Source organism: Embiotoca jacksoni, unplaced genomic scaffold (genome assembly GCF_022577435.1).
Source record: "Embiotoca jacksoni isolate LCO1_2020_lvr unplaced genomic scaffold, fEmbJac1.0.p SCAF_24, whole genome shotgun sequence".
Lineage (NCBI taxonomy): Eukaryota > Metazoa > Chordata > Actinopteri > Embiotocidae > Embiotoca > Embiotoca jacksoni.
The window spans coordinates 2988797-3011101 of NW_027185375.1; the positions used below are offsets into that span (position 1 = coordinate 2988797).

The window sequence follows — 22305 nt, forward strand, 5'->3', positions numbered from 1 at the left end:
TCTAATTACTTCTGTTTTTGTATTTAACATGGTATCTTGACGACATGTTAACATGTAGTTACATTTATTCGTTACATGTACAAGTAAAGTTATGGTCAGCGGGTTTTGTTATGGTTCCTTAAATCTTTTAGTTTTGGATTATTTCAAATTGTAAGATTACATCACATTGGAACATTTTAAATATTTTTCCATTACCTCCAGCACAAATATGAATGAAAATAAATTGGGACACTGTTGTTATCAATGCTGTCTCTTGCTATGTATTTGGAAGCAATGAAAACACTATTAACCTTATGCTGACAAGATAGCGAAGACTGAGTGCCTTCAAATCTACTCACTTAAACGTGTAAAGACATAAATAAAAAAATAAAGCAGCCAGACACTATATATCGTAAAAATAATAACGTTTGAGTACTGATATATCAAAATGATAAAGTTTACTGAGGAAAGAGTTTGAGAGCTTTAAATATCTTTTCAAATAAAACCCAAAACACCTGCGCGGCTAGGTGTCGCAAGAAGTGAGTAAACTAACCCTTTAAAAAGTCAACTTTGTACCAATATAGCCCAGTCTTATGCAACCTTGGGCTTACTGTTTTAATTACCGTCGCAATCCAGAAAATACATGCGTTAAGTTGGACGCCTCGCAACAGCATGTCCAAGAGAAACTTTACCGTTCTCAAAGTAGAAGCGGTGGAAGTCGGTGCCCTCCACCAAGTTGCCCAAGGCCTCGGGCTCAAAGGACGTGAGGCCGGGATCACATATCTTCCTGAAACAGCACACCAGGCAGCCGCATTAGAGTCACGGGAGCATGTAGTGTCACAGGATACCAGCGGAAGTCTTTCAGGGATTTGAATGATGAATTAAATGAAACGAGCAGAACTAACGTGTAGGCCTCAAAGTCGCCGTTGTTGATGGCCTCAATCAGCAGCTCAGTCACTTTAATGATCTCCTGCTTACGAGCTGAGAGACGAAGACACAGACAAGACACGAGAAAGGTATTTTAGACTCGATCCGCGAGCACTGGTATAATGAACAGAAGCACAGATTTATCAAAGTTAAAATGGACCAACGTGGAACACGGGGACAACACTGATCCAACATCACAAACATGAGCATGTTCAACGACGGAGACACGTCATTTTCATAACCACGAATAATACTGTGTCATGTGGAGATGAATGAAGGAGAGGCTGGTAGTAAGTTAGTCAGCATGGTTCAACATATGACAACATCAAAATTACCTTTCATGCTAAGTAGGTAAGCTAGGAAACAATGAATGGAAAGAATAAGTGCGGATGTTCTGGCTTTAAATAAATCCACTACTGACAGAGGGTTATAGTTTGAAGTCACACACACACACACACACACACACACACACACACACACACACACACACACACACATAACATCCATTTTTTTTTTTTTTTTTTTTTTACCTTGAACAGCTTCATGTTGACTGTCGTTGCAGGCTAACTGAACATGTACAGTCTGCTGCTGAGCAACAAGCCCCTCAAGGGACACTAAAACCAAAACACTAACGGCTGAAAAGAGAAACATTGCTCCTGCAGGAACGTTCTGCCTGCGTCCGAGACGAAAACTAGCAGCTCCAGATCCAGCAGCAGGCTTACGAGAGAGGCAGGAGGAGGCGGTGTGCACACACACCGACGAGATCACAAACAACATCCTCTCATCTCATTGGCCGTTTCCGCGGAAAGCCTGACACAGCAAAAACACAGCGCATCCGCTGCACTCGTGCTGGACTTTAAAACCCTCACAAATAACAAACTGTGCGCTGACGAGGTTTACAGAGTCCTGGTAAGTTTGCTTACGTGCCTTGAGGGGACAAAAATGGGCATTTGAAATAATCTGAAAAAAAAAATCTGTCCAAATGAACAATGGAGACATACCGGGAACAGTTTGATTTTCACTGCCTCGCTCAAAAGGAACTTCAGCAGGAGGAAATGGAGCTCAAACAATTAACCGAATAATTACATACCGTTCCTCAAAGTAAGGTACCTTTCCTACCTTGCTTCGAGGAATATTAACATTTGTTTCCTAAATTTGGCAAATTTCTCAAATGTTAAATGTTGTCCAAACACACGTTCCGTTGGAGTCCGAGTAAAAACAGTGAAATCTGAAAGAAACAAAACCCTGCGGGTACCACTCCGAGCACACCAGTGGATGTGACAATTACAATTTTTTTTAGTTTGACCCAAAATCTTTCAAATGAAACGATCTGAATTTCAAATTCATTTCATATTCACACGGAGACCATAATCTATGTGCAGGGGGTACAAGTATTCATGTTAAGGGTGTCATGACAGCTTCTGATCAACAAGTGGGGCTATCGCACAGCAGCTCTGCACTCAGACATAGGTGGTGTTCAGTTGAACCTTTTAATACACTGGTATCATATCCAAGTGCCACATGAACTTATTCCAGTGCACATGACATTTTTTTTTAAAATAGAACATGTTGAGCAGAACCGCTAAAAGAACGGCGCTGAGCTTAAGTGACTGAATCTACAGGTAACTCCAGGTGCCATGTTTCTTTGACGGTATTATAAACTTAACCGCAGTGACTGACGTGTTTTAATGCAGTAAATTTAAGACAGAAAAGGCAATGTGTTGAGTTCAGATGGTGTCTTTCAGAAATATTTATAATAATCTCGTGCAGATCAAAGAGTTAAAAAGCTACCGATGACAAAACGATTACAAGACACAGGATGAACCTACTTCTTCAGTATAATTAGCAACATGCTGACAAGCATTTTTCTCTTCATCCTCTGAACTTTTTCTAAATTGCTAATTTAGAACTCGTGGCAACATATTACAATTTTAAGGCTACCTTTTATTCTGCGGCTGCAGACAAGTTTCATTCACGAAAATGTTTCCGAAGAGTAAAAAGAAGAATTTCAGACTGAAGTCTTGTAGCAGGTGGAAATCAGCAGATGAAACTGTAACAAATTCAGCAGCGCCCGTTGTTGCATTTGAGGACGTGTCGTTGTGGTATCAGGACAGCAGTCCTTTTTCACAGCAGACATGTGGGCGTGTCAAAGAAGGAAAAGTACAGGTGGAACTGAGACATTAAAAAATAACTGGTTTGTTTAGGTGAGCTCTTTCCAGGGCCGTGGTATTGAGCGTGCAGTGTTACCGTCATGACTTACTTGGGAGCTTTGTTGGAACATGAGCCATCGTCAATGAAATTTGTTCCACCTGTAATTTTCCTGCTGGGTCACAAAATATCAGCTGTGAAAAATAGCTTAGAATAACCATTAAATGTTACACTGCCAGGTTTCAGATATTCACCTGGCACCTGGCCTTAGTATTTTGTAAAATGATGGCAATGGCCTCTTAAATGACCCTCAGATATCACCCAGCAGCTGGAAAGAAGACTGAAAAAAATATGACTGACAATGAAAACGTGTTTGTCAAGGAGGACGAACAGATAATTTGTATGTCGTCTGCCATATTGCCAGGAAGATCTAACATCAACAAAAAGTGAAACATTTCTTAGTTCAGTTACTGCCTTGTCTTGAAAGTGATGATTTAAGGGACTTTGCCTTAAATGATAAACATACAACCCGGTTTCCAAAAAAAAAAAAGTTGTGATGCTGTATAAAATGTGAATAAAAACAGAATGCAATGATTTGCAAATCATGGAAACCCATTTATTTGCAAATGGACCAAAGACAACATATATAATGTTGAAAATGAGACATTTGCCAGCAACACAGGTTGGGAAAGGGGCATGTTTACCACTTTGTGGCATCACCACTTCATTTTATAACATTCTGATACCATCACAGATGCTGGCTTTTGAGTTGTGCACTGATAACATCAGTGGTCCCTCCCCTCTTTAGCCTGGTCTTTAGTCTATTATTTCCAAAAAGAATCTCAGATGTTTTGACGCCTGAAGGCCCGAATATCCCGGCCATCCATTATTGGCTTACGGCTTTGCCCACGGAGATTTCTCCAGACTCTCTAAATATGAAATCCACAATTGTATCGCAATTTTAGTTGTTGATAAACATTATTCTTAATTTGTTGCGCTATTTTCCCACAGTCTTTCACAGAGGGGTTAACCTCTCCCCAATCTTTAATGCTGAGAGACTGCTTTGCTGTTTCTACCCAATATTGTTACTGATCGGTTGCCAGTTAACTTAATTGCGAGATGTTCCACCAAGTGGTTTTTTTTTTGTTACATAACTTTTCCAGTCTTTTGTTGCCCCCGTTTTAAACTTTATTGGAGATGTTTTGCTGGCGTCAAATTCAAAACAAAATTATAAATAATCATACATTTCTCTGTTTCCACGTGTTGTTTCAAATGGTTGTTTGAATGGTTCAAACATCGTTTTTTTGGAAACGGGGTGGTACATCCTGCTTTACTTGGAGACGTCTTGAGTGATATTAAAATGAGGTGAAGTTTGCCGTTTCTTCCTGGGCACTTGGGAGTGGGACTTACACTGGGAGTCGGTGGGGCCCAAGCTGGGCAGGGGTGCCCTGCGCTGGGGGCCAGAGCTCTGCGTGGGTGCGTGATGGGGGCCACAGTGGCATGTGGTGGGATGGTCACAATATAAGACCAGATAGGAAGATGCGAAGAGGAGGAGCAGGTAGGCAGCCACTAGTGACCACAGCATGTACTGGCGGCACTCCTCACAACTGGGCCAAACACTCGGAGAGTACCAGCAGGAGAAGAATGAGGAGGAAGACGAGGAGGATGAAAAGGAGCGCGGGGAGGGAGGCCGGGGGGAGGTGGGCTGGTCTACATGCTTAAGGTGGTAGATTTGGGAACTAGAGCAGCGGGAGACTGCTGAGATTTAATGGTACAGAGGATTGCAGGTAATGAGATGGAAATGTCACAGGATGGGAGAAAATGAGATAAAGAAAAGAAAAGGAAAACATGAAATGAGGAAAACATGAAAAGCATGTAGGAAATGACAATTTGTTCAAAACTCTCGATTCTTCCACCAGCTAAGAACAAATCTCATGGACAGAGCACACGGAGCAACGTTTAGTGAAGGCCACACAGCAGTAATGGAAAAACGACCCCTTTCCTGAGGTGATAATACAAGAGCATGGGCCTCAGAAAAGCATTAAAGTACGAATGCTATAATTATCAGATGAACAGATACGTTTCATCCGCCTGCCTCTGCGTACGAAGATTGATTCATGTACAGAGCAGCTTTTTACATAGTTTGCCTCGAACACACAATTTTATAAGTGTTAACATCTGGCGTTCAGGTTTGGGGGGAGGGGAGCACCCTCTAAACACAACACTGATATATAAATACATCATAAAGTTGCCGTAACTTAATATCTCCTCCTCTATGCTCTAATATCTATTAGAGCAGCTATGAGGAGCTGAAGTGCTAACTTAGATTTTTTTTTTTTTTTTTTTGGTGAAGACAGTCAAACTTCTTGAAGCTAAATGGACAAATTTAACCTCGCAGATCTAGAAGGGAAGTGAATATTAAACTTACATTCATCAGCAGGACACTAACGTGACTCCAAAAGAATGCTACTTTTGCTTGTGTTTAAATAGGCAGTTACAACACATTAGCTATGACAATCTTAAAAGGTGATGATACGTCCGGTGTGTTTTCAGCCTGTAGTTTAGTTCACCTGCCTCCAAGTAAACATAAAAGAAAAAGAAAAAACAAAAACTAATGGATATTAAACATATCTTCCAGTCCAGTCAAGAACGTAGCTGCCTTCACCCTTCAACCAAATTCCCAAAGAAAAGATATGCTGGCCACACAGATCCCTTTAGCAGAGAGGAAATTATACTAAGACGGAGCCACCAACGATCTACCATACATGTAGGTGAATAAAAGTAATTTCAAGATGTAGAACTTTTTTTTTTTTTTTTTTTTTGTCTCCCATTGCATTTTCAACATATTTTTTTTTTCCCCACTTCCTGCCACGGACAGATCTAAAAATAGAGACCACTGCTGAAGTCTTAAAAGAAATCAGGACTAACATATTCCCCTAATTTGATCAACATGTTTGTTGGCGGAAGCTTTGATTGGTGCAACAAATGCAAATCTGAGATGATTTGAATGAATAAGCAGAAAGAAATGATGAGGGGGGGAAGAAACCCTGATGGGACACTAACACATCGTACTGAACACTGTCAAAAGTGGAGCTATGGAAAGCAGTTTCAAAGCTTCAATATGAATATGGTTACTGAAGCATTGAGGAATCATGACCCCATCAGCCACCAATAAAAATGGACGCCATTATAAAGGGCCGTATCCTTTAATGCGTTTGTGCATGTGCTACAATTATGGAAATACAGTATGCTGGCATACACACACAAATACTGCAGGGAACTATTTGAATGTGAGGAGTCTCAGGAATGAATTAATGCTGAAATGCTTTTGCAAATGTTCAAAATATCAAGAGTTTAAGCCTGGTTTATGTAAAAAAAGATGATCTGTTCTAACAAAGGTCACTACTGTAGTGAACAGAGCACACAAGGACATGCGGATCACAAATCAATTCCACTCTGTAGACACTCAGAGCACATCTAAAAGATTTCTGTTCACTCAACTCGCAGACGTATTTCCCTTTCGCTCTTTGTTTTCCTTGTTCTTGCTATTTTACAGCCACTCAACAGGAATGAGGTCTCTGTCTCCTGTACACAACCCAATACTTCCATATTGTGACCATTGAGTGCCGATTGAGATAACAACCAACTGAAGAATCCAAACTGTTGTATCAAGTCTACTTTGAATGCAGGTTTCAACGTTTCCCAACCAAACTGCAACCTGAATAGAGATGAGTGGAGCTTGCGCACAACGGTGCCAGATATCTGAAAGCTTGCACGTGAGTGGTCCGAGGCAGGTGTCCGAAGAGTTCCAAACTCTGGTTTGTGGTACTGGTACTTATATCGTATAGACAGTTTATGGTCTGGACTGTTTATGGTCATATCATTTTTCAAACACCCCTCTCTCACTGCAGCATCCACCTGAAGGCACGGTCTAGTTTCTCAGAGGAAACCCTCGTTATTACCGTCACTGTCCAATCTCTGTTGTTCTGGGTTGGTTGTGTCCTGAAAGGGAGTGATGAGGACAGAGCCTCGAGACCAAGTATTAGTGCTGTACATACAGTATCCTATCTTAAATTGATCAAATCCACACCGCATGGCTCAGAGAAAACATGTACAATCTCCAAAGTGAAGCAGGTTAATCCAGACATATTCATTATCTGTAAACTGTAGTTGCCCTTGCAGTTTTAACTCGCCACAATTGACTGTCAGTTTTGTTTGTGGAAAGTGAGCTGTTCATGTAACATTTCAAAATCCCTGCGTTCCCCTGGGGCAGAAGGAGTTATTATTGTCACCCCCCCACTCCTGTACTAGTAGTGTTTCCTTACGGGAGGTAAGGAATACCTGAATACCAAATATCAATTTCAGTTCATTCACATACATGAATCAGTATGTGAACGAAGTGAAATTGATGCGAGTTTCCATACTGCGTTCACTCAAACCACCATAAACAAGGGGTCAATACAAGCCCACAGGTATTTTTCACCCTCAGGCTCTGGTTCGTATACGTGGTACTGTGATAGCCATGACATGCAAAATGAACAACCAGTAAAAGCGTTTGGCACAAAATCATTCCTGTGAAAAACATGGTTAGCACAAACCGAATTGTAACGTAAGTCAGAGCTACCAAAGAGGAAACAAAAAATAAAGGTGACCTTAACCTGTGATGTACAAACTTCAAAAAGTGACTGTTTGTTTAAAAGCTGACGAGAACATTTTTGAATGAGGTGTGTGGGAGCTGTCGGTGCTATTGGAAGAGTATTGTGTATTTGTCAGTCTGAACCTTCCTACCTCTCACGTCCTCGTCCTCGATGGTGGTGTTGGTACTCTCACTGGACTCCTGTGAAACGATAAAAAAAAAGAAAAGAAAAAAAGGATTTGTGAGTGTAACCAGCCCTGGTATCTGGAGATCAGGACGCTCATTCACGGCAGCTCATTTCATCATCATCTACCGGAGCGCTTGGTTGATACTAACTGGGTGTTAAAGTGACCAGACAGATGGCGAGAGGCAACCGGGTGATGAATCCGAAAATGGTGTGTTTAAAGTTACTGCAAGTTATTTTTTTTTATACCGAGTTTAACTGCTGAATCAATATGGGCCTAAAACCTTTTTACTTTATTGAAATGTAGTTAAGTTACAAATGTTGAAAGGGGACATTTTACAGTGTTGTGAGTCTTTGGAAAGCAGGAATTATAATTGCTTAAAATGAAACAGAATTTTCCTTGATATGCATATTTAGCCGATAATAAGACAATAATTTATGTTGTTTTATATATTGTACAATGACCCTCTCATTTTACTATGCACACGAACATTGGCTGTTTGCTACGCTATGAGCTACAACAGCATCCTGTCAATGCACAAAGCTAAAAAAAATACCAGTTCATGTTCATGCACATGTTCCTACAATGTTATTGAATGGATAATACATGATAATGTAGATCCATATGTGAGCACAAGAAGATCTCTTCGACACGGTAGATGGAAAAGGATTGGGGTTGGAACAGCTTTTGTTCACCGTGCCATTGCATGGTCTGGATGTGTTCCAGTTGCATGCATAATCCCTTCATCACACAACTTTAAAAACTGACGTTACGATGACGATGCTTCTGAAACGGTAAAAAAAAAAAAACACCTCACGATATGTTGTGAAATATTTGAAGATCACACACGACGACACAATAGCATTAATACTCAGAATAGTAAGCAACGCACAAAACTGTAACAGATGACCAACGTTTAGAGAAAGAATCACATGCAACAGTTAATAAACATGCAATATTTAATCCATAGAACCTGCAGTCCCGCGTTTTCTCACATGACATACGAGTTTTAAGACCAACCAATGGCACACAGATATCACCACCAGAAGCAACATTTAGGCTCTACTCTAAATGACACACACATCAGCAGCAAACTACAGCGTCAGAGCAGCATCTGTCCAGCTGTATACCTTGTTTCCATCAGCTGGGTTGTGGATAACAGTGGTTTGAGGCTCCTGATTAGAGAGGACCAACAGTAGGAAGAGATGTTGGTGCAGAGTGAAAGGGAGTTAGGAAGTGAGATCGACAAGAAAGCATTTAGCAAAGGAGACAAAATAAAAATGGTGAAGGAAGAGTTTAAAACAGAACATGATTGCTATTTGGGGAAAACAAGTCGTTACTAAAAACATAAATCACCACAGAACACGGCAGTACTACTCGACACAGATCATGTAAAGTCTTTCAAGTCTTTCACCACAGATGATCAGGTTTCACTCAGGAATGGTGACAAGATGACGTAACTGACATGAGACACAGACGCTACAGTAAATTAGCTGCCTTTCCTGGCGAACAATCATAGGATACAACCTTTTTTCAGGAGCGTGTGTGACTGTCAGCATGAGTGTAACTCTCTACATGTGGAAAAGCGAAGACATTTGCAGGGACATCCAGGAATCCAGAGGTAGAAATCTCAGTTCTTCGCATGAAAAATGTTTGGGACCCGCTACATCCAAGGTTTGGATGACTGTGGAACTCTTCGGTCTCAATTATAAGTACTAAAGGTGAGTATCTGTGTTAGAACATTTCTTGTTTGTTAAAAAGTCCAAAGGTATAAAACTAAAAAAAAAAAAAAATGAAGGTGGAGTTCAATATTTTGGGAAATAAGCCGATTTGCTTTTCTCCCACAGCAAGATGAGAAGATGTCTGTGCACTTATAGAGCTGGAATACTGGTTAGTGAAAAGACTGGAAGCAGGGGGAACAGCTAGCCTGGCTTTGTCCAAACTTAAAGAATAAGGGCATCGATATCTCCAGCTGACTAAAGGGCGTGTGTATCATCTCTTAATCAGTAAATGGATTTAAATGTATTAAGATGACAACATGCGTTTTTACAGGGGTGTTTGCCAAGAAGTTGTACTGACACATAATCCCCCCCTGAAACCACAAACTAATGTTTTCACGTTACCGTTTGCGTATCAATGAGACAAAAAAAAAAAGAAAAAAAGTTAATGTTGATTAGTCAGCTTCAGAACAGCAGGTGACCAAGGTAAATGTCTTATGTTAGCGAGGCTAACCATGTCTTCCCACTCCATACCTACCACACACACACACACACACACACGAAACTTACATCTTCACACCTACATTAATTGTCATGTTACACACTATGACTTTGTTTTGATCCATTTCCGTAAAAAAAAATTCCCATGATCAAACTTTAAATTCTGTTGCGTGTGACGCCGGCTGTGGGCAGAAGCTACAGATTCAAATAATCTCATTAATTCAGTTTGGGATTCTGGGTCAATTACAGATGTTTTGTTTAGGATAGCAATGATCTTCTTATTCAAGCCGCTGACAGGCTTCTTCCCCAAAGAGCTATGGCTAAGTGGTACCAGAAACACAAAATTCAGTGGAGCATAATCCTATAACATTAGTGTCAGTGTTACTACGTTAACGAATACACATTTCAGCATTACAAATGGTATTTCCTGTTGTAATATATTTGTCCTCCATCACTTAACCCAATAACAAACCAGTGTTGTCTCCAGTTTGGCTGACAACAAAGGCTTAAAACCTGCAGCAATGCTGTATTAGCCACAGTTAGCATGCAATGACTCTAGTGCCATTACACCCATCATCAACAACAGAGGAGAATGTAGCCCATGTACAGCAAGGAGGCAGAGCAACAACAACAAAAAAAAGCCATCCAGAAGTGCATGTTACACAATCAGTAAAGAAATGTGTTTCTTAATCTAAATGAAAAAAAAATAAAATAAAAAAAAAATCCACGGTAAATTGGGAAAGACGAGTTGAACACAGCTGTGTGATCAGGACAGAGGTCACTGAAAGTATGGACGGGTGAATAGTTAGAGATCGACAGTCATGCAAACACACGGGCAGCAAGGCAGGCAGGCGGGCAGACAGTGTACCAGAGAAGGAGTGGGGACAGGCTCTTTGGGACTGGTGACCACATTAGCCTTGTTGTTGATCTGGAGGGACAGAGTGGACAGACAGGTAGACAGACGGGACAGGGCAGAAGTGACAAGGCTTAGTGTCCAAACAATCGCTCTTCAAGAGGCGGCTGTGGAGGGAAAAGTGGAACACCGACAAGCATCGATGCGCACATCGCACAAAATACTTCAGCTCCAGTTTGAACGGGTGAATCAAATAAACCTCTCGTCAAACTTTCAATCACCAGATGTTAAAACAGGAGTTAGTAAACCAAGGAACCAAGGAAGATGAAGAAAGACAGACAGTGTGGTGAGAAACAAATGACCCGATTACTGTATAGAAGAAGAATTATTTAGGTGTGTGTATATTTATTGATTGGTCTTACTTTTTGTACAAAAATATTTTTAATCACTTATTTTAGTGTATACATATTTAGAATTTTTTCTTCTTGTGTGCACTTTTTTTTCCTAACTGTGTTTCTATTCTGCTGTGACGACTACATTTCCCCAATGTGGGATTAATAAAGTCTTATCTATCTATCTATCTATCTATCTATCTATCTATCTATCTATCTATCTATCTATCTATCTATCTATCTATCTATCTATCTATCTATCTATCTATCTATCTATCTATCTATCTATCTATCTATCTATCTAAAACCTTTCTATGAGTATGGAATCTGTTTTCTACTCTGATGTGCTCCCATGTCTTTGACACCTGGATAAGGCACATGAGATAATATGTCATTCTTTGAGATATTAATATCAAAATATATTTATTGCGATAAAATGTTATCCGTTTCGCAAGACTTTAAAGTTCTTATTTGACTGATTGGGTCTACTACAGTAAAATGAATTAGGACAGAAAGTTGAGGGGATCTTCCAAAAGCGGGTCTGGGCCAACGTGGTGAACCACAAATCCTCAGCAACATGCTGCAAGGGTGGCAGAAAATTGGGGTTGTGACATTTTTAGACAAGAGATTTGTCATTATGTTTTCCCTCTGCTGTCTGTAAGAGGCTTTATGTTGGTTGGTTAATACACAAAATCACTGCATATGGCCACTCTACTTTGAAAAGGAAACAGCAGTGGGCTATACACTGTCACGCTTGATGATAAAGTATTTTATTAAATAACTTAATTATTTATTATAGGATTTGATTGCTTCGATTAGGGTAAATTCATTTAATTGCTTATTTTAGTTTCGTTTTTATTTGAATGCGACATTGCAAAAGACGTCATATGGTAAATAGTATTTCTCAAATTTCAAGTGATCATTTTATAATCTGAGTCAGTTATACTTAAAGCAGCACGCTGTAAAATCCTCCTTTTTTGTTATTTATCTGAAAAGTAACCATGATACTACATTTTCGCACGAGCCGTATTAGAAGTGACGTCTTTAATTCAATGCTTTTGTTTTCAGAACACTCAAAAATGCTTTAACTGTGTACTTGGAAATGACAGAAAGTGACTGGCAATAAGAAAAGCGAGAATGACAAAATCAAGTCTACATTGACATGAATAATAACAATTGAATGCAAAAATCACAGTCCATGCTGAGAACCAGGAAAAGAGTCAGAGCATGTGTGCATGTAAACATACTCGTTGATAAGAGAATGGCCAGAAACAGGAAAAAGAAAATAAATCGGTGACTTCAAAATGTGTTTCTTCAAAGCATCACTTAGGCCACATGCCAGTCGGATGTGATGAGGACCTGCTAACAGTTTGATATGATTGTAAACTACTATTTTATCAATGCTACTATAACAAGACTACATCTATGGTAATATTTAGCTTCAAAACTAAGGGTGAAGGAGTGGGGTCAGGGTCTTAATATGGTCTAATAGGAACTATGTGGAAAAAAAAAAAAAAGAAGGTTCCAATACTGAAAAAACAAAACTACACACTACAACTTCTCAACCTCCATGGCTTATTTTTTTTGGCTGGGGACACACTTATTATAAATGATAATTGATTTTCCAAGATACACTTTTTACACAATCCAGATAACTCAGGAAGAGGAATGAGTGAACGTGAGTGACACTTATTCAGTACAGGGATACCTATTGTTATGTCCCATGCATCACGGCATACATATTTTCATGATAAAAGCATTAAGAGACTTTCAAAGTAAGAGAGTATTAATTCTACTGGATTTGGTAAAAGTTGACTACTTCCACAGTGTCTCTGGCAGTGAACCAAACACACTGACACGCTTTTCACAGTGTGCAATGGAATATAATTCATGATAGAAATATTAAAGCTATTATGCTCAATGTTCGCCAATTTTACTATGTCGCTGTGGCTTTTAAGTTGAAAAACAAGCTGGTCAACTAAAATGACTGGTGCTCAATAGCAATATCAGATGCAGGGCTGTAAGCCAGAATTTTTGAAATATTGAGGTCAGGAGCTCAGGTCCCCGATCTTCAACAGAAAATGTTGATGGCACCAAAAAGGTTTCAAATGTTATCATTATTATCATGTTTCTTTATAAAATTTTTGTTTTTCCTTGCCATCGTCACCTTAGTGCCTGCTTCAGAGGGTTCTGGGTTCTGTAAAGTATCGTGGGACAAGTTCATTTGCTATAAGCACTTTATAAATAAAATGTATTCAAACGTATTCTGACATTTTGGGGTCTAAAAGTTGTCCAATATAAATAAATCTCCTATGTATTTGAAACATGAGTCTGAAAACACTGCAATCAGACAGTAAAGTACCCACACTGCTGTTTTATTGTAGACTGTACATTCCTCTAAGGTTGCAAAAAAAACTCCCACATTTCCTGAATAAAATCCTCAGTGGTAGCTACAGCCGTCTTTACAAGTAAAGAAGACACATTTCTGTTTAAGTTGAATTTTTTTCAATGTGTTGGGAATAAAGAACTCAATCCTAAATTTCTCCATTCAGTTCCCTCACTCGCGTAGTTCCTGTTCTTTCTTTTGCAGGTGTCCCCGGCGGTGGAACTGCACGTCTCTGCTCTGTGATTGTCGGCCCCACCAACAGTTCTTCTCTTGTATCTCTATGCTGTTCTTTTCTCTCTCTGCTCTCCTCTCACCCCAACCGGTCGAGGCAGATTGCCGTCCACCTCTAATCCTGGTTCTGTCGGAGGTTTCTTCCTGTTGAGAGGGAGTTTTTCTTCCCTCTGTTGGAGGTTTTTCTCCCAATAAAGAGGAGTTTTTCCCTCCTAGCTTATGTGGGAATTGTTGAATTGTTGGGTTTCTCTGTATAATATTGTAAAGTTCTGCTGTGAGGACTTTAATGTGTCAAGTGCCGTGAAATAACCTGATTTGGCGCTATATAAATCAAATTGAATCGAATTGAATTAAATATCAGTCAGTATCATAGTAACCCTGTATCATTCTGTTAAGGGGACAGAGGGTCCCTGCTACAGTAATGCCGTGCATCCCCAGCCCCAAGCAGCACTGTGGTTGTGGTGGAATTTCAAAACAATAAGGCGTCTATTGTTAACTATCCACTGCAGATGTCAGTCTGGCTAAAAAAAACAGCAGCGAGCTAAGGCCTACCCTTAAATGTTCTGTACCGTCCGTCTTCCTTTTCTGCAATGCAGCACAAGAAGAGAGAAACTGAATCTATGTCTGACTCGAACACACACACACACACACACACACACACACACACACACACACACACGTTGTCATTCATGTTTCCTCTCGAAAACAAGGTTTTTCAGAAACATCCAGTACATTGCAGTAGGCATTCAGTGTCTTAAGTACTAGTTGAAACCATACAGAGGAGATGAAATCCCTAATTCAGTGACTGCAATCTTCTCATATACATTTGCTCACTAAGTGCATTAAGCACCTTCCTGGGAAGAAATTGCCATCATACCACAAGTGTTAGGTCGCATTCACGGAAGCAGTACAAGTGGTTCATTTGATTAAACAGGTGGTAGTTAGCAAGAGAAACAGTAATTATTGGGATTGAGAAGACAAGGACTGCCACCAGCAGGAGCTCAGCAACAGCAAAAGAAACGGTCTCGTTTTAGGTAGGCTAGCTTAAAAGGGTGTGCTTAAAAGGGAAATACCTCAGAGCCAGAGGAAACATCAACATGAGCCTTCAGAGACACATTCCTGATTCGGAGAATTAAAGCTGACAAATTAAACAATTAGTAATTATGTTAATATCTGCAGGTCTGCAGAGCTTTTCTGCCTCTTTCAGCCAATTACTTTGTTTTTTTATCACATATCGACAAAATAGTTCAACACCACCCTCTCATACGCCATGTTTTTACAAGAACCGCTGTTTTCAGTGAAAAAGCTCTGATGAATCCACTGTACACTATGACAGCATATTGCTTCCAATGCGATGAAAATATAATTTACTTTACTGTTAGTGCCAGCACTTTCAGGAGGAGGCGATGGAAGGTAGATGTTCCTTGTAAGACAATGCCATTTGCAATCTGTTAACTGCACTGACCAGCAGTCGTAGTTTGGTCATTGACAAATACAATTGACAAAGATATAAACATTGATTATGAAAAGGCGAACAAACACAACAAAAGCAACCCATATGGAAAACAAATCTCGTATCTTATAATATTGAACAAATTTGTCATAAGGAAGCAAAATGAAAAATATAATGTGGAAAGGATCTTTTAAAAGTGAGAAAAGGTAGTACACCACCATTATAAAATGTTAGTCTAATCCTGCAACAGGCCAACCATTTCAGACGACATTCTCCTTCTTTCCCACCATCTGTTTTATCATTTGCAAAATCCCCGTCGCAAAAAACAACAACATACCTGCGAAACTGCCACCTACACACTGAAAATGGCAAATTTTGGTGAATATTTGGCCTTTTGCAGGGATCTAGCCATTTCAGTGCCAAAGTCTGCATTCCCAAGTGCAAATGTTCCACCAAAACAGACGCCAAAATCGAAAAGTGGTCAGTGGCCTCAGGTATAGTGATGTAAGCGGTCACATGATGTACCACAAGTAAATATTAGAGCTCGACTTAGTTAACAGAGTTCAGTCGAAACCACCAGAGCCAGTCTGACTAATCAATGCAAACAATGAAGATGAGGGAATCATTACTGATCATTACTGGGAAGTATGTCACACCCACCGAGAAAGAAAGATTTCAGGGAGGAAACCCAAGCTTCTGTTTTATCCCTTTAACATAACAGTATTCAAAGAACACTTAAACACGAGAACAAACCTGCTGAGGTGCAGTGGGATAAGCAGCATATGTTAAACAATAGTAAATGACATCGAAGCAGTCTGTTCATGAAACCAGGATTATGTACTTACTTTGACACCATCAGCCTTTTTGTTCAGCAGGCTCTTGGCTACTGCAGAGACAAAGAAAACCATGCAAGGAAATTAGTGACTAGCTGGTATTAACGAGTACACACACACACACACACACACACACACACACACACACACACACACACACACACACACATCAAAAACACACAATCTATTCAAGACGGTGGCAATTACTAGCAGCCTCAAAGTGGGCCCTGCTAGAATTGGAGAGAAATGCAAATTAAGACAGGAGATAAAATAAAACTTAGTGAATCATTAGTCTGAAACATGCAATTACACTCATGCGAGTGAGTGGTGAATGTTTCCTCAGGTATTTGTGACCAATGAATGACCTCCTACTTTTCAGTTAACATGCAAAAACAATCTGAGACACGGAGCAGATGATCGGTAGTGGCAGGGAGAGCAGCACGGGGAATTTGGAGTTCGAATCTCCACAACAGGTAGGAGTTTATTGGCAGGAGGGATTGTCAAACCATAGACATGAGCATGTTTAGTAACTGATAGAAGCTTTGCAGTGACATCAGATAGCTTTTAGCAGCCATATTAGAGGAAAACATTGAAAAGGACATAACATTTCCCTTGAGGGATTGATAAAGTATCTCTCGCTCTATCTATCTATCTAGTTTCAACTTTATCCAGTCTGTCTGAGGTAGATTTGTTCTACATTTAGCTACAGCTATGAAACCAGCTTCTGGCCCCTGTGTGTAGAATTTGTAGCCATGCTTGCTACCATGGCAATAACATGAACAGTCCGGCACTTTGGTCCCTACTGAAATATCTCAATAAATATAGCAATACATTAAACAAGTATACAGTAGATATTACATATACATGATAAACCATTAAATTGCATTTAGTGATGGCTATGTATTTCTTCCAGTCTTTACATATAACAAATATTATAAGGGTGTATGCTTATAACACCTATGTAGCAATTTATAATTTGTATACGTACGACAAAATATGAATGACAATATGTGCACGTTTCTTTTTGATCTTCTGAAATACATAAATTGTAAGTAGATGTAAATTGTATGTATATATATATATATATGAAGATATTTCAAATATAAAAAGTACTAGCATATTGTGATGGTTATTTGTAAATGTTGGGTCTACACTCAAACATTTAGCCACTGTGAATGCAGTAAAAGTCTGAATATATAACAAATTACATTTTTATAAAAAAAACCAAATCTATATAAGGTATTGTGACTGAAATATGTGTATTATTATTCAATTCAGAAAACTGGGAATTTTTGTTTTTCAAATAAAGTGTTTTCCTCCGGATGTGGCCACCAATAGATGCTGTACGTCAGCTGAAAGCTTTATAATGGTGCTTTGACAGACATGACATGCCTCAGAAATGTAGTTCAGCACTGTGGAGAAGTGCCAACTACACCAAGAACTCTTACCTTACACACAAGTTACCACACAAGAAGGAGAAGGGAGAAAAACAAAAGTAAACACTAAGGACATGTTTACACTGATATTGATTAAACACTGACAGTTCAGAGATTACAAAAATAAAGATGAAGTAAATGAGACTAAGTAGGTTTTCCTGTCATTTGTTATAAAGAAATGCAATCAATAACATTTAACAGAAGTTTGAATGCTGTGCCCTTTAAAATGACCTGTAGATGGGATCGATCTGTACGGCCACTCAAGTCTTTGTTGGTAGCAGTTTATAAAGAAGGACAGATGGAGCCTAATGGGCTTTAAAAGCCAGCACATAAAAAAAACCAGCTGCTCTCAAAGGAGCAGCATCTTAAACAATAAACCAATAGAAAATATACACAGAGTTAAACAGGTGTCAAAGAAAAAAAAAAAAGTCATCAATAACGCTCTTTCAGGAAGTGAAAACGTATGACAGTGCCTTACAAGGGAATCAATACCTCAGGTGGGACTAGGAACAAATGTAACCATTTATAATTGCTGCTTCAGCCCTACCTGAGAAGTTGCGAGTGGCGAGCATAGTGGTCAGGATAGCACCCTACAAAGAGAGAGAATGGACACTGAGAGAAACAAACTGCTATATTTACAAAGGCTGAAAGGTTAATGATTAAAATCTTGTGGGGCAGGATTCTGCTGATCTTTTTATAAAGATGACTGCGTGAACTCTTCTGAGGTATTGGCCCAGTTGTTGTCACTCACCTTGAGTTTCCTTCTAGCATTGAATTTCTTGAGGCACTCCACCGTCTCCTGTCTGTGCATCATGGATGCCACAGTGGAGCGTTGCTGTGAACACAGGGAGACAGTATTTAGTGTCATCAGGTGTCAATGAGGAGATCGTTAAAAGAGGACCGGAGGAAGCGGATGTGAAAGTGGTTTGTGTGACACCTACGCAGATCCAGGGGTGTTTAAGTGCATCTGTGGCGGTGACTCTTTTGGCTGGGTTTATGGTCAGCATCTTGTTGATCAGGTCTTTGGCCTCCGGGGTCACCGTGTCCCACTCTGGAGAAGGGAACTGTTCCAGGAATGAGATCATGGAGACCGTTTTCAGTGTCCGACTATCTTTCATCTCGCTGTCCACTTCTGCTGTCTGTCTGCATATTGGCCATCTTCAACACAATATCCATAGCTACCAATACATCCACAGTGTTGCTATCTATATTTACAGCTACTGAAATACCAGGATTAAATCTATAAACTGTCTGATTTCTCTAAATTAATGTCAATTATAATTACAAGTAAAAAAAAAAAAAAGTATGTTGACTAAACTCCTATACACACCATTCCATGTATTAAACAAGTAAACTTAATTTCTGTCCCTTATAAAGGTCAGTTCAAAGAATCTACGAATATCCAACAATCCACTTATGCACTCTGGGCTAAAGTCAGATTACTGAAGCTCTAAACCTTTAGAAAACAAAATAGGTCTCCACCATGTCTATAATTGAAAAGTTGGAAATGTCCTGATTTAAATTTTAAAGAAACACACACCTGCTGGTAACACCCCATGGTATTACAGCAGCAGGCATATTTCAATAGACCAGCTTGTGTTGACAACAAAATATATATGTAACTTGCTGTAGCAATGGTCAACAACTCCACAGGGTTCCTTTAAGGTGCATTGTTTGTTTGAAACTCTTTATTTTGTAATTGTTTTATCAAGTTATTTGTGATTTAGATTTGATAATAGAGGAGAGAAAGGGAGTGTGTGAGTGTATAACTCACATCATAAGCGCCAGCTTTTATCTGCTGGTAGAGTCTGTGCTGGTCCTCGTCCCAGAATGGAGGATATCCCACCAGGAGAATGTAGAGGATCACACCTGCGCACGCACACGCACACACACACACACACACACACACACACACACACACACACACACGGTAAATTATAATCTCAACAGGGAGCTCACTTTGTGATCAAATACATTTTAAAGCAGAAGTTTTAGGAATTCTAACCAAATTTCATGAAAATCACCAAGAAATGCAAATGAATATATCCACTACCCTTTCGTGATTATTAGGAGTTATTTTATCAAGATAAACAGCTGGTGGTGATAATCTTCATTTCCAATGCCTTGAAACTATGTAAATAAAAGACCTTCAAATCTCAGACGGTGAAAAAGCAGGAAATAAATATGTAGAAAACATGGAAACAGGACATGACTTTTTTTGGTGTTCCTATGAGGAAGGTTGCTGTTTTTACATTGCTCCACTCAGATTTGATGTTTTCATCCGTATATCCTCTCTCCAGTGGAGCGGAAGCTTCAGCTGATGTTGAAGCCACATACTTCATCATTTATGTACTATCTGTTTGTTTCCGTTTTGCTTTTATCACCAATTTTTCCACCTCAGACAAGCAATGTTTTGAATTTTTGGTCTGCTTTGCCACTTGTATTTGCAAATTAGGAATACAAACACAGAACACATAATGTTCATGACTTAATCCTCAAATCCATTGCTCTTCAAAAGCCGCATCGAAAGTGAGAAATAAATACAATAAATGTCTACAAATACGTGATGTCTAAATAAAGAACAGTTTGGTAGCAGACACACTGAGCGCTTGTGTTTGCTGATGTTACCCGGAGCGGGGTTTTTGATTGGCCGGGCAGTTGCCAGGAAAAGATGAAAGGACCATCTGATGCTGAGAGTCTGACCACAAACAACACCGGCTATTGTTGCTGTGAACTCAGTGAGTTAGCGCAGGCGTGTTTAAAGGAGGACGAGTGCGTGTTTTACACAGTGTGTGTGTCTGACATGTCAGGCCCAGGTGGCCTAGCCCATCTGAAGTGTGTGTAATGAGCATGAGCAATGATTAATTCAAGAGCTTGGAGCCCTCTGTACTTGTCTGTGGTAGACAAACCAATGAGGAGCGCACGCATACAGACTCGCGCTCACCCAGCTGAAACGACTGCATGAAATGGTGGTGAGCTAATAGCAGTGTTTGGTTATTGTCAATGTCTATTTTATCAGCACTCATTGCTTGCATTTCATTTACTCAGGCTAAATAATCTTCACAGAGCCACGGACAGCAGCCTGTGTAAGCTTCATACAGCTCTCCAATAAACAAATGTTTTTGCGAATGAGTTAAAAAAAATTGTTTTCAGATGACAGTTTGTTGACGCATAAGGGATTTTAAACTTGCCGTTTAACCATTCGCTCACAGTGACTTTTGGCCACAGAAATCTCATGAGTTCATCCTTGAGTCCAAGTGAATGTCTTTGCCAAATCCGAGGAGATTCTATCAAGGTGTTCCTGAGATAACACATTCATTATAATCGATGGATGGGACAAACGCCAGGTCACAGTGGCCTCGACCTTTGACACTCAACATCTCATCGATGCATCCTTTCAGTCGCAGTGAACATTTGTGCTGAGTTTGAAAAAATTCCTTTGAGGCAGTCATGAGAATGGGATGGGCAGATGGGATGAGGTCACACTATTCAATTCAATTGTATTTATATAGCACCGGAACAAAAGTAACCTCAATGCGCTTAAAATAGTAGCGTCCTGATAACCGAAGGCATTCCCAAAATATCCCGTTTACAATATGGCATGAACTTGAGTTTACTTTTGACCACCAAAATCTAATCAGTTAATCGTTAGGACTGAGAGAACGTTTGAGGAAACTCCTAAAAGTGTTCCCGAGATATCACATTCGTAAGAATGAGACGGACGAGGAACCTTCATACATAATGGCTATGACTGTGGCCAGAGCAGTGACAAAAAATAAATAAATTAAGAAGTGACAAGAATTTGGATAATCTGAAAAGTTTAAATAAAGTAATATTCCCGACCAAATTTGTATTATTATGTGCTCATTACCTAAAAACTAACTATATACATATGCCAAACACCAGATGTTTAAAACAAATGGCATGTTGGAACCATTGCCGTTTTAAGTTTATGCATCCAGTCATTCATTCAATGTATTCAACGTATCAAATCAATCTTGGTAACAAATACTGAACGTTTTATTGCACTACATTTATGTGACAGCTTCAATTACTGGTTACTCTGCAGTTAAAGATCATTAATAACCAAATTACGATATTTGAAATTAACCGACCCGACAGTGTATGAAGCAGTGAGAATTAGCCCATTTTACCAGTCGGACCATTAATGATACTTCCACATTAATAAATCCATAGTTATAATCCAAGAATATAATAGTAGTGTCAGTCCATTGGCTGGCGAGGCTTCCGATTGACTGTTTCAAGCCATGACGTTTGTGTGCAACTAATAATAAAGCAGCTACTCTGTGAAGCTCCCTCTAGTCTTTTTTTTTGTTTTCTTCTGAAAAGTGACAGGTTAGCAGAAGATCTTACCACAGGCCCACATGTCCACTGGCTTGCCATAAGGATCTTTCCTCAGCACCTCTGGAGAAAGGTACCCTGGTGTTCCAGCAAAACCTAAAGCACACACACAGAAACATTAAACGTGGGCACCTCCTATATGTAGATGTCTATTAAAAGCTTGTTAGGCCTGCGTCCTAAAAGGCAAACATTTCACAGTAGCTAAGGATCAGTGTCCAGTAAAGTTGAGTAAGTTTATGAGCCGAGGTTAACAAGCTCCAAAAAA

The 22305-nt window shown here is 39.6% G+C and overlaps 1 protein-coding gene across 38 annotated transcripts in view; it reads right to left on the reverse strand.

Annotated features, from left to right (window-relative positions):
* The window catches only part of camk2d1 (calcium/calmodulin-dependent protein kinase (CaM kinase) II delta 1), a 96615-nt gene that overhangs the window by 3185 nt on the left and 71125 nt on the right, over positions 1-22305 (reverse strand). For 4 of the 38 annotated variants that reach the window (XM_069159062.1, XM_069159063.1, XM_069159056.1 and 1 more), the window contains exons 8-20: positions 22053-22136; positions 19453-19547; positions 18620-18742; positions 18430-18513; positions 18226-18268; positions 16255-16295; positions 14509-14541; positions 10963-11022; positions 9006-9050; positions 7843-7891; positions 1242-1262; positions 885-960; positions 672-766 (exon numbers count right to left, since the gene is read on the reverse strand). In XM_069159062.1, the coding sequence (XP_069015163.1) occupies positions 672-766; positions 885-960; positions 1242-1262; positions 7843-7891; positions 9006-9050; positions 10963-11022; positions 14509-14541; positions 16255-16295; positions 18226-18268; positions 18430-18513; positions 18620-18742; positions 19453-19547; positions 22053-22136 (849 nt within the window). The remainder of the gene's footprint in view (positions 1-671; positions 767-884; positions 961-1241; positions 1263-7842; positions 7892-9005; positions 9051-10962; positions 11023-14508; positions 14542-16254; positions 16296-18225; positions 18269-18429; positions 18514-18619; positions 18743-19452; positions 19548-22052; positions 22137-22305) is intronic. The other 34 variants (XM_069159085.1, XM_069159086.1, XM_069159077.1 and 31 more) reach the window with 14 other exon arrangements.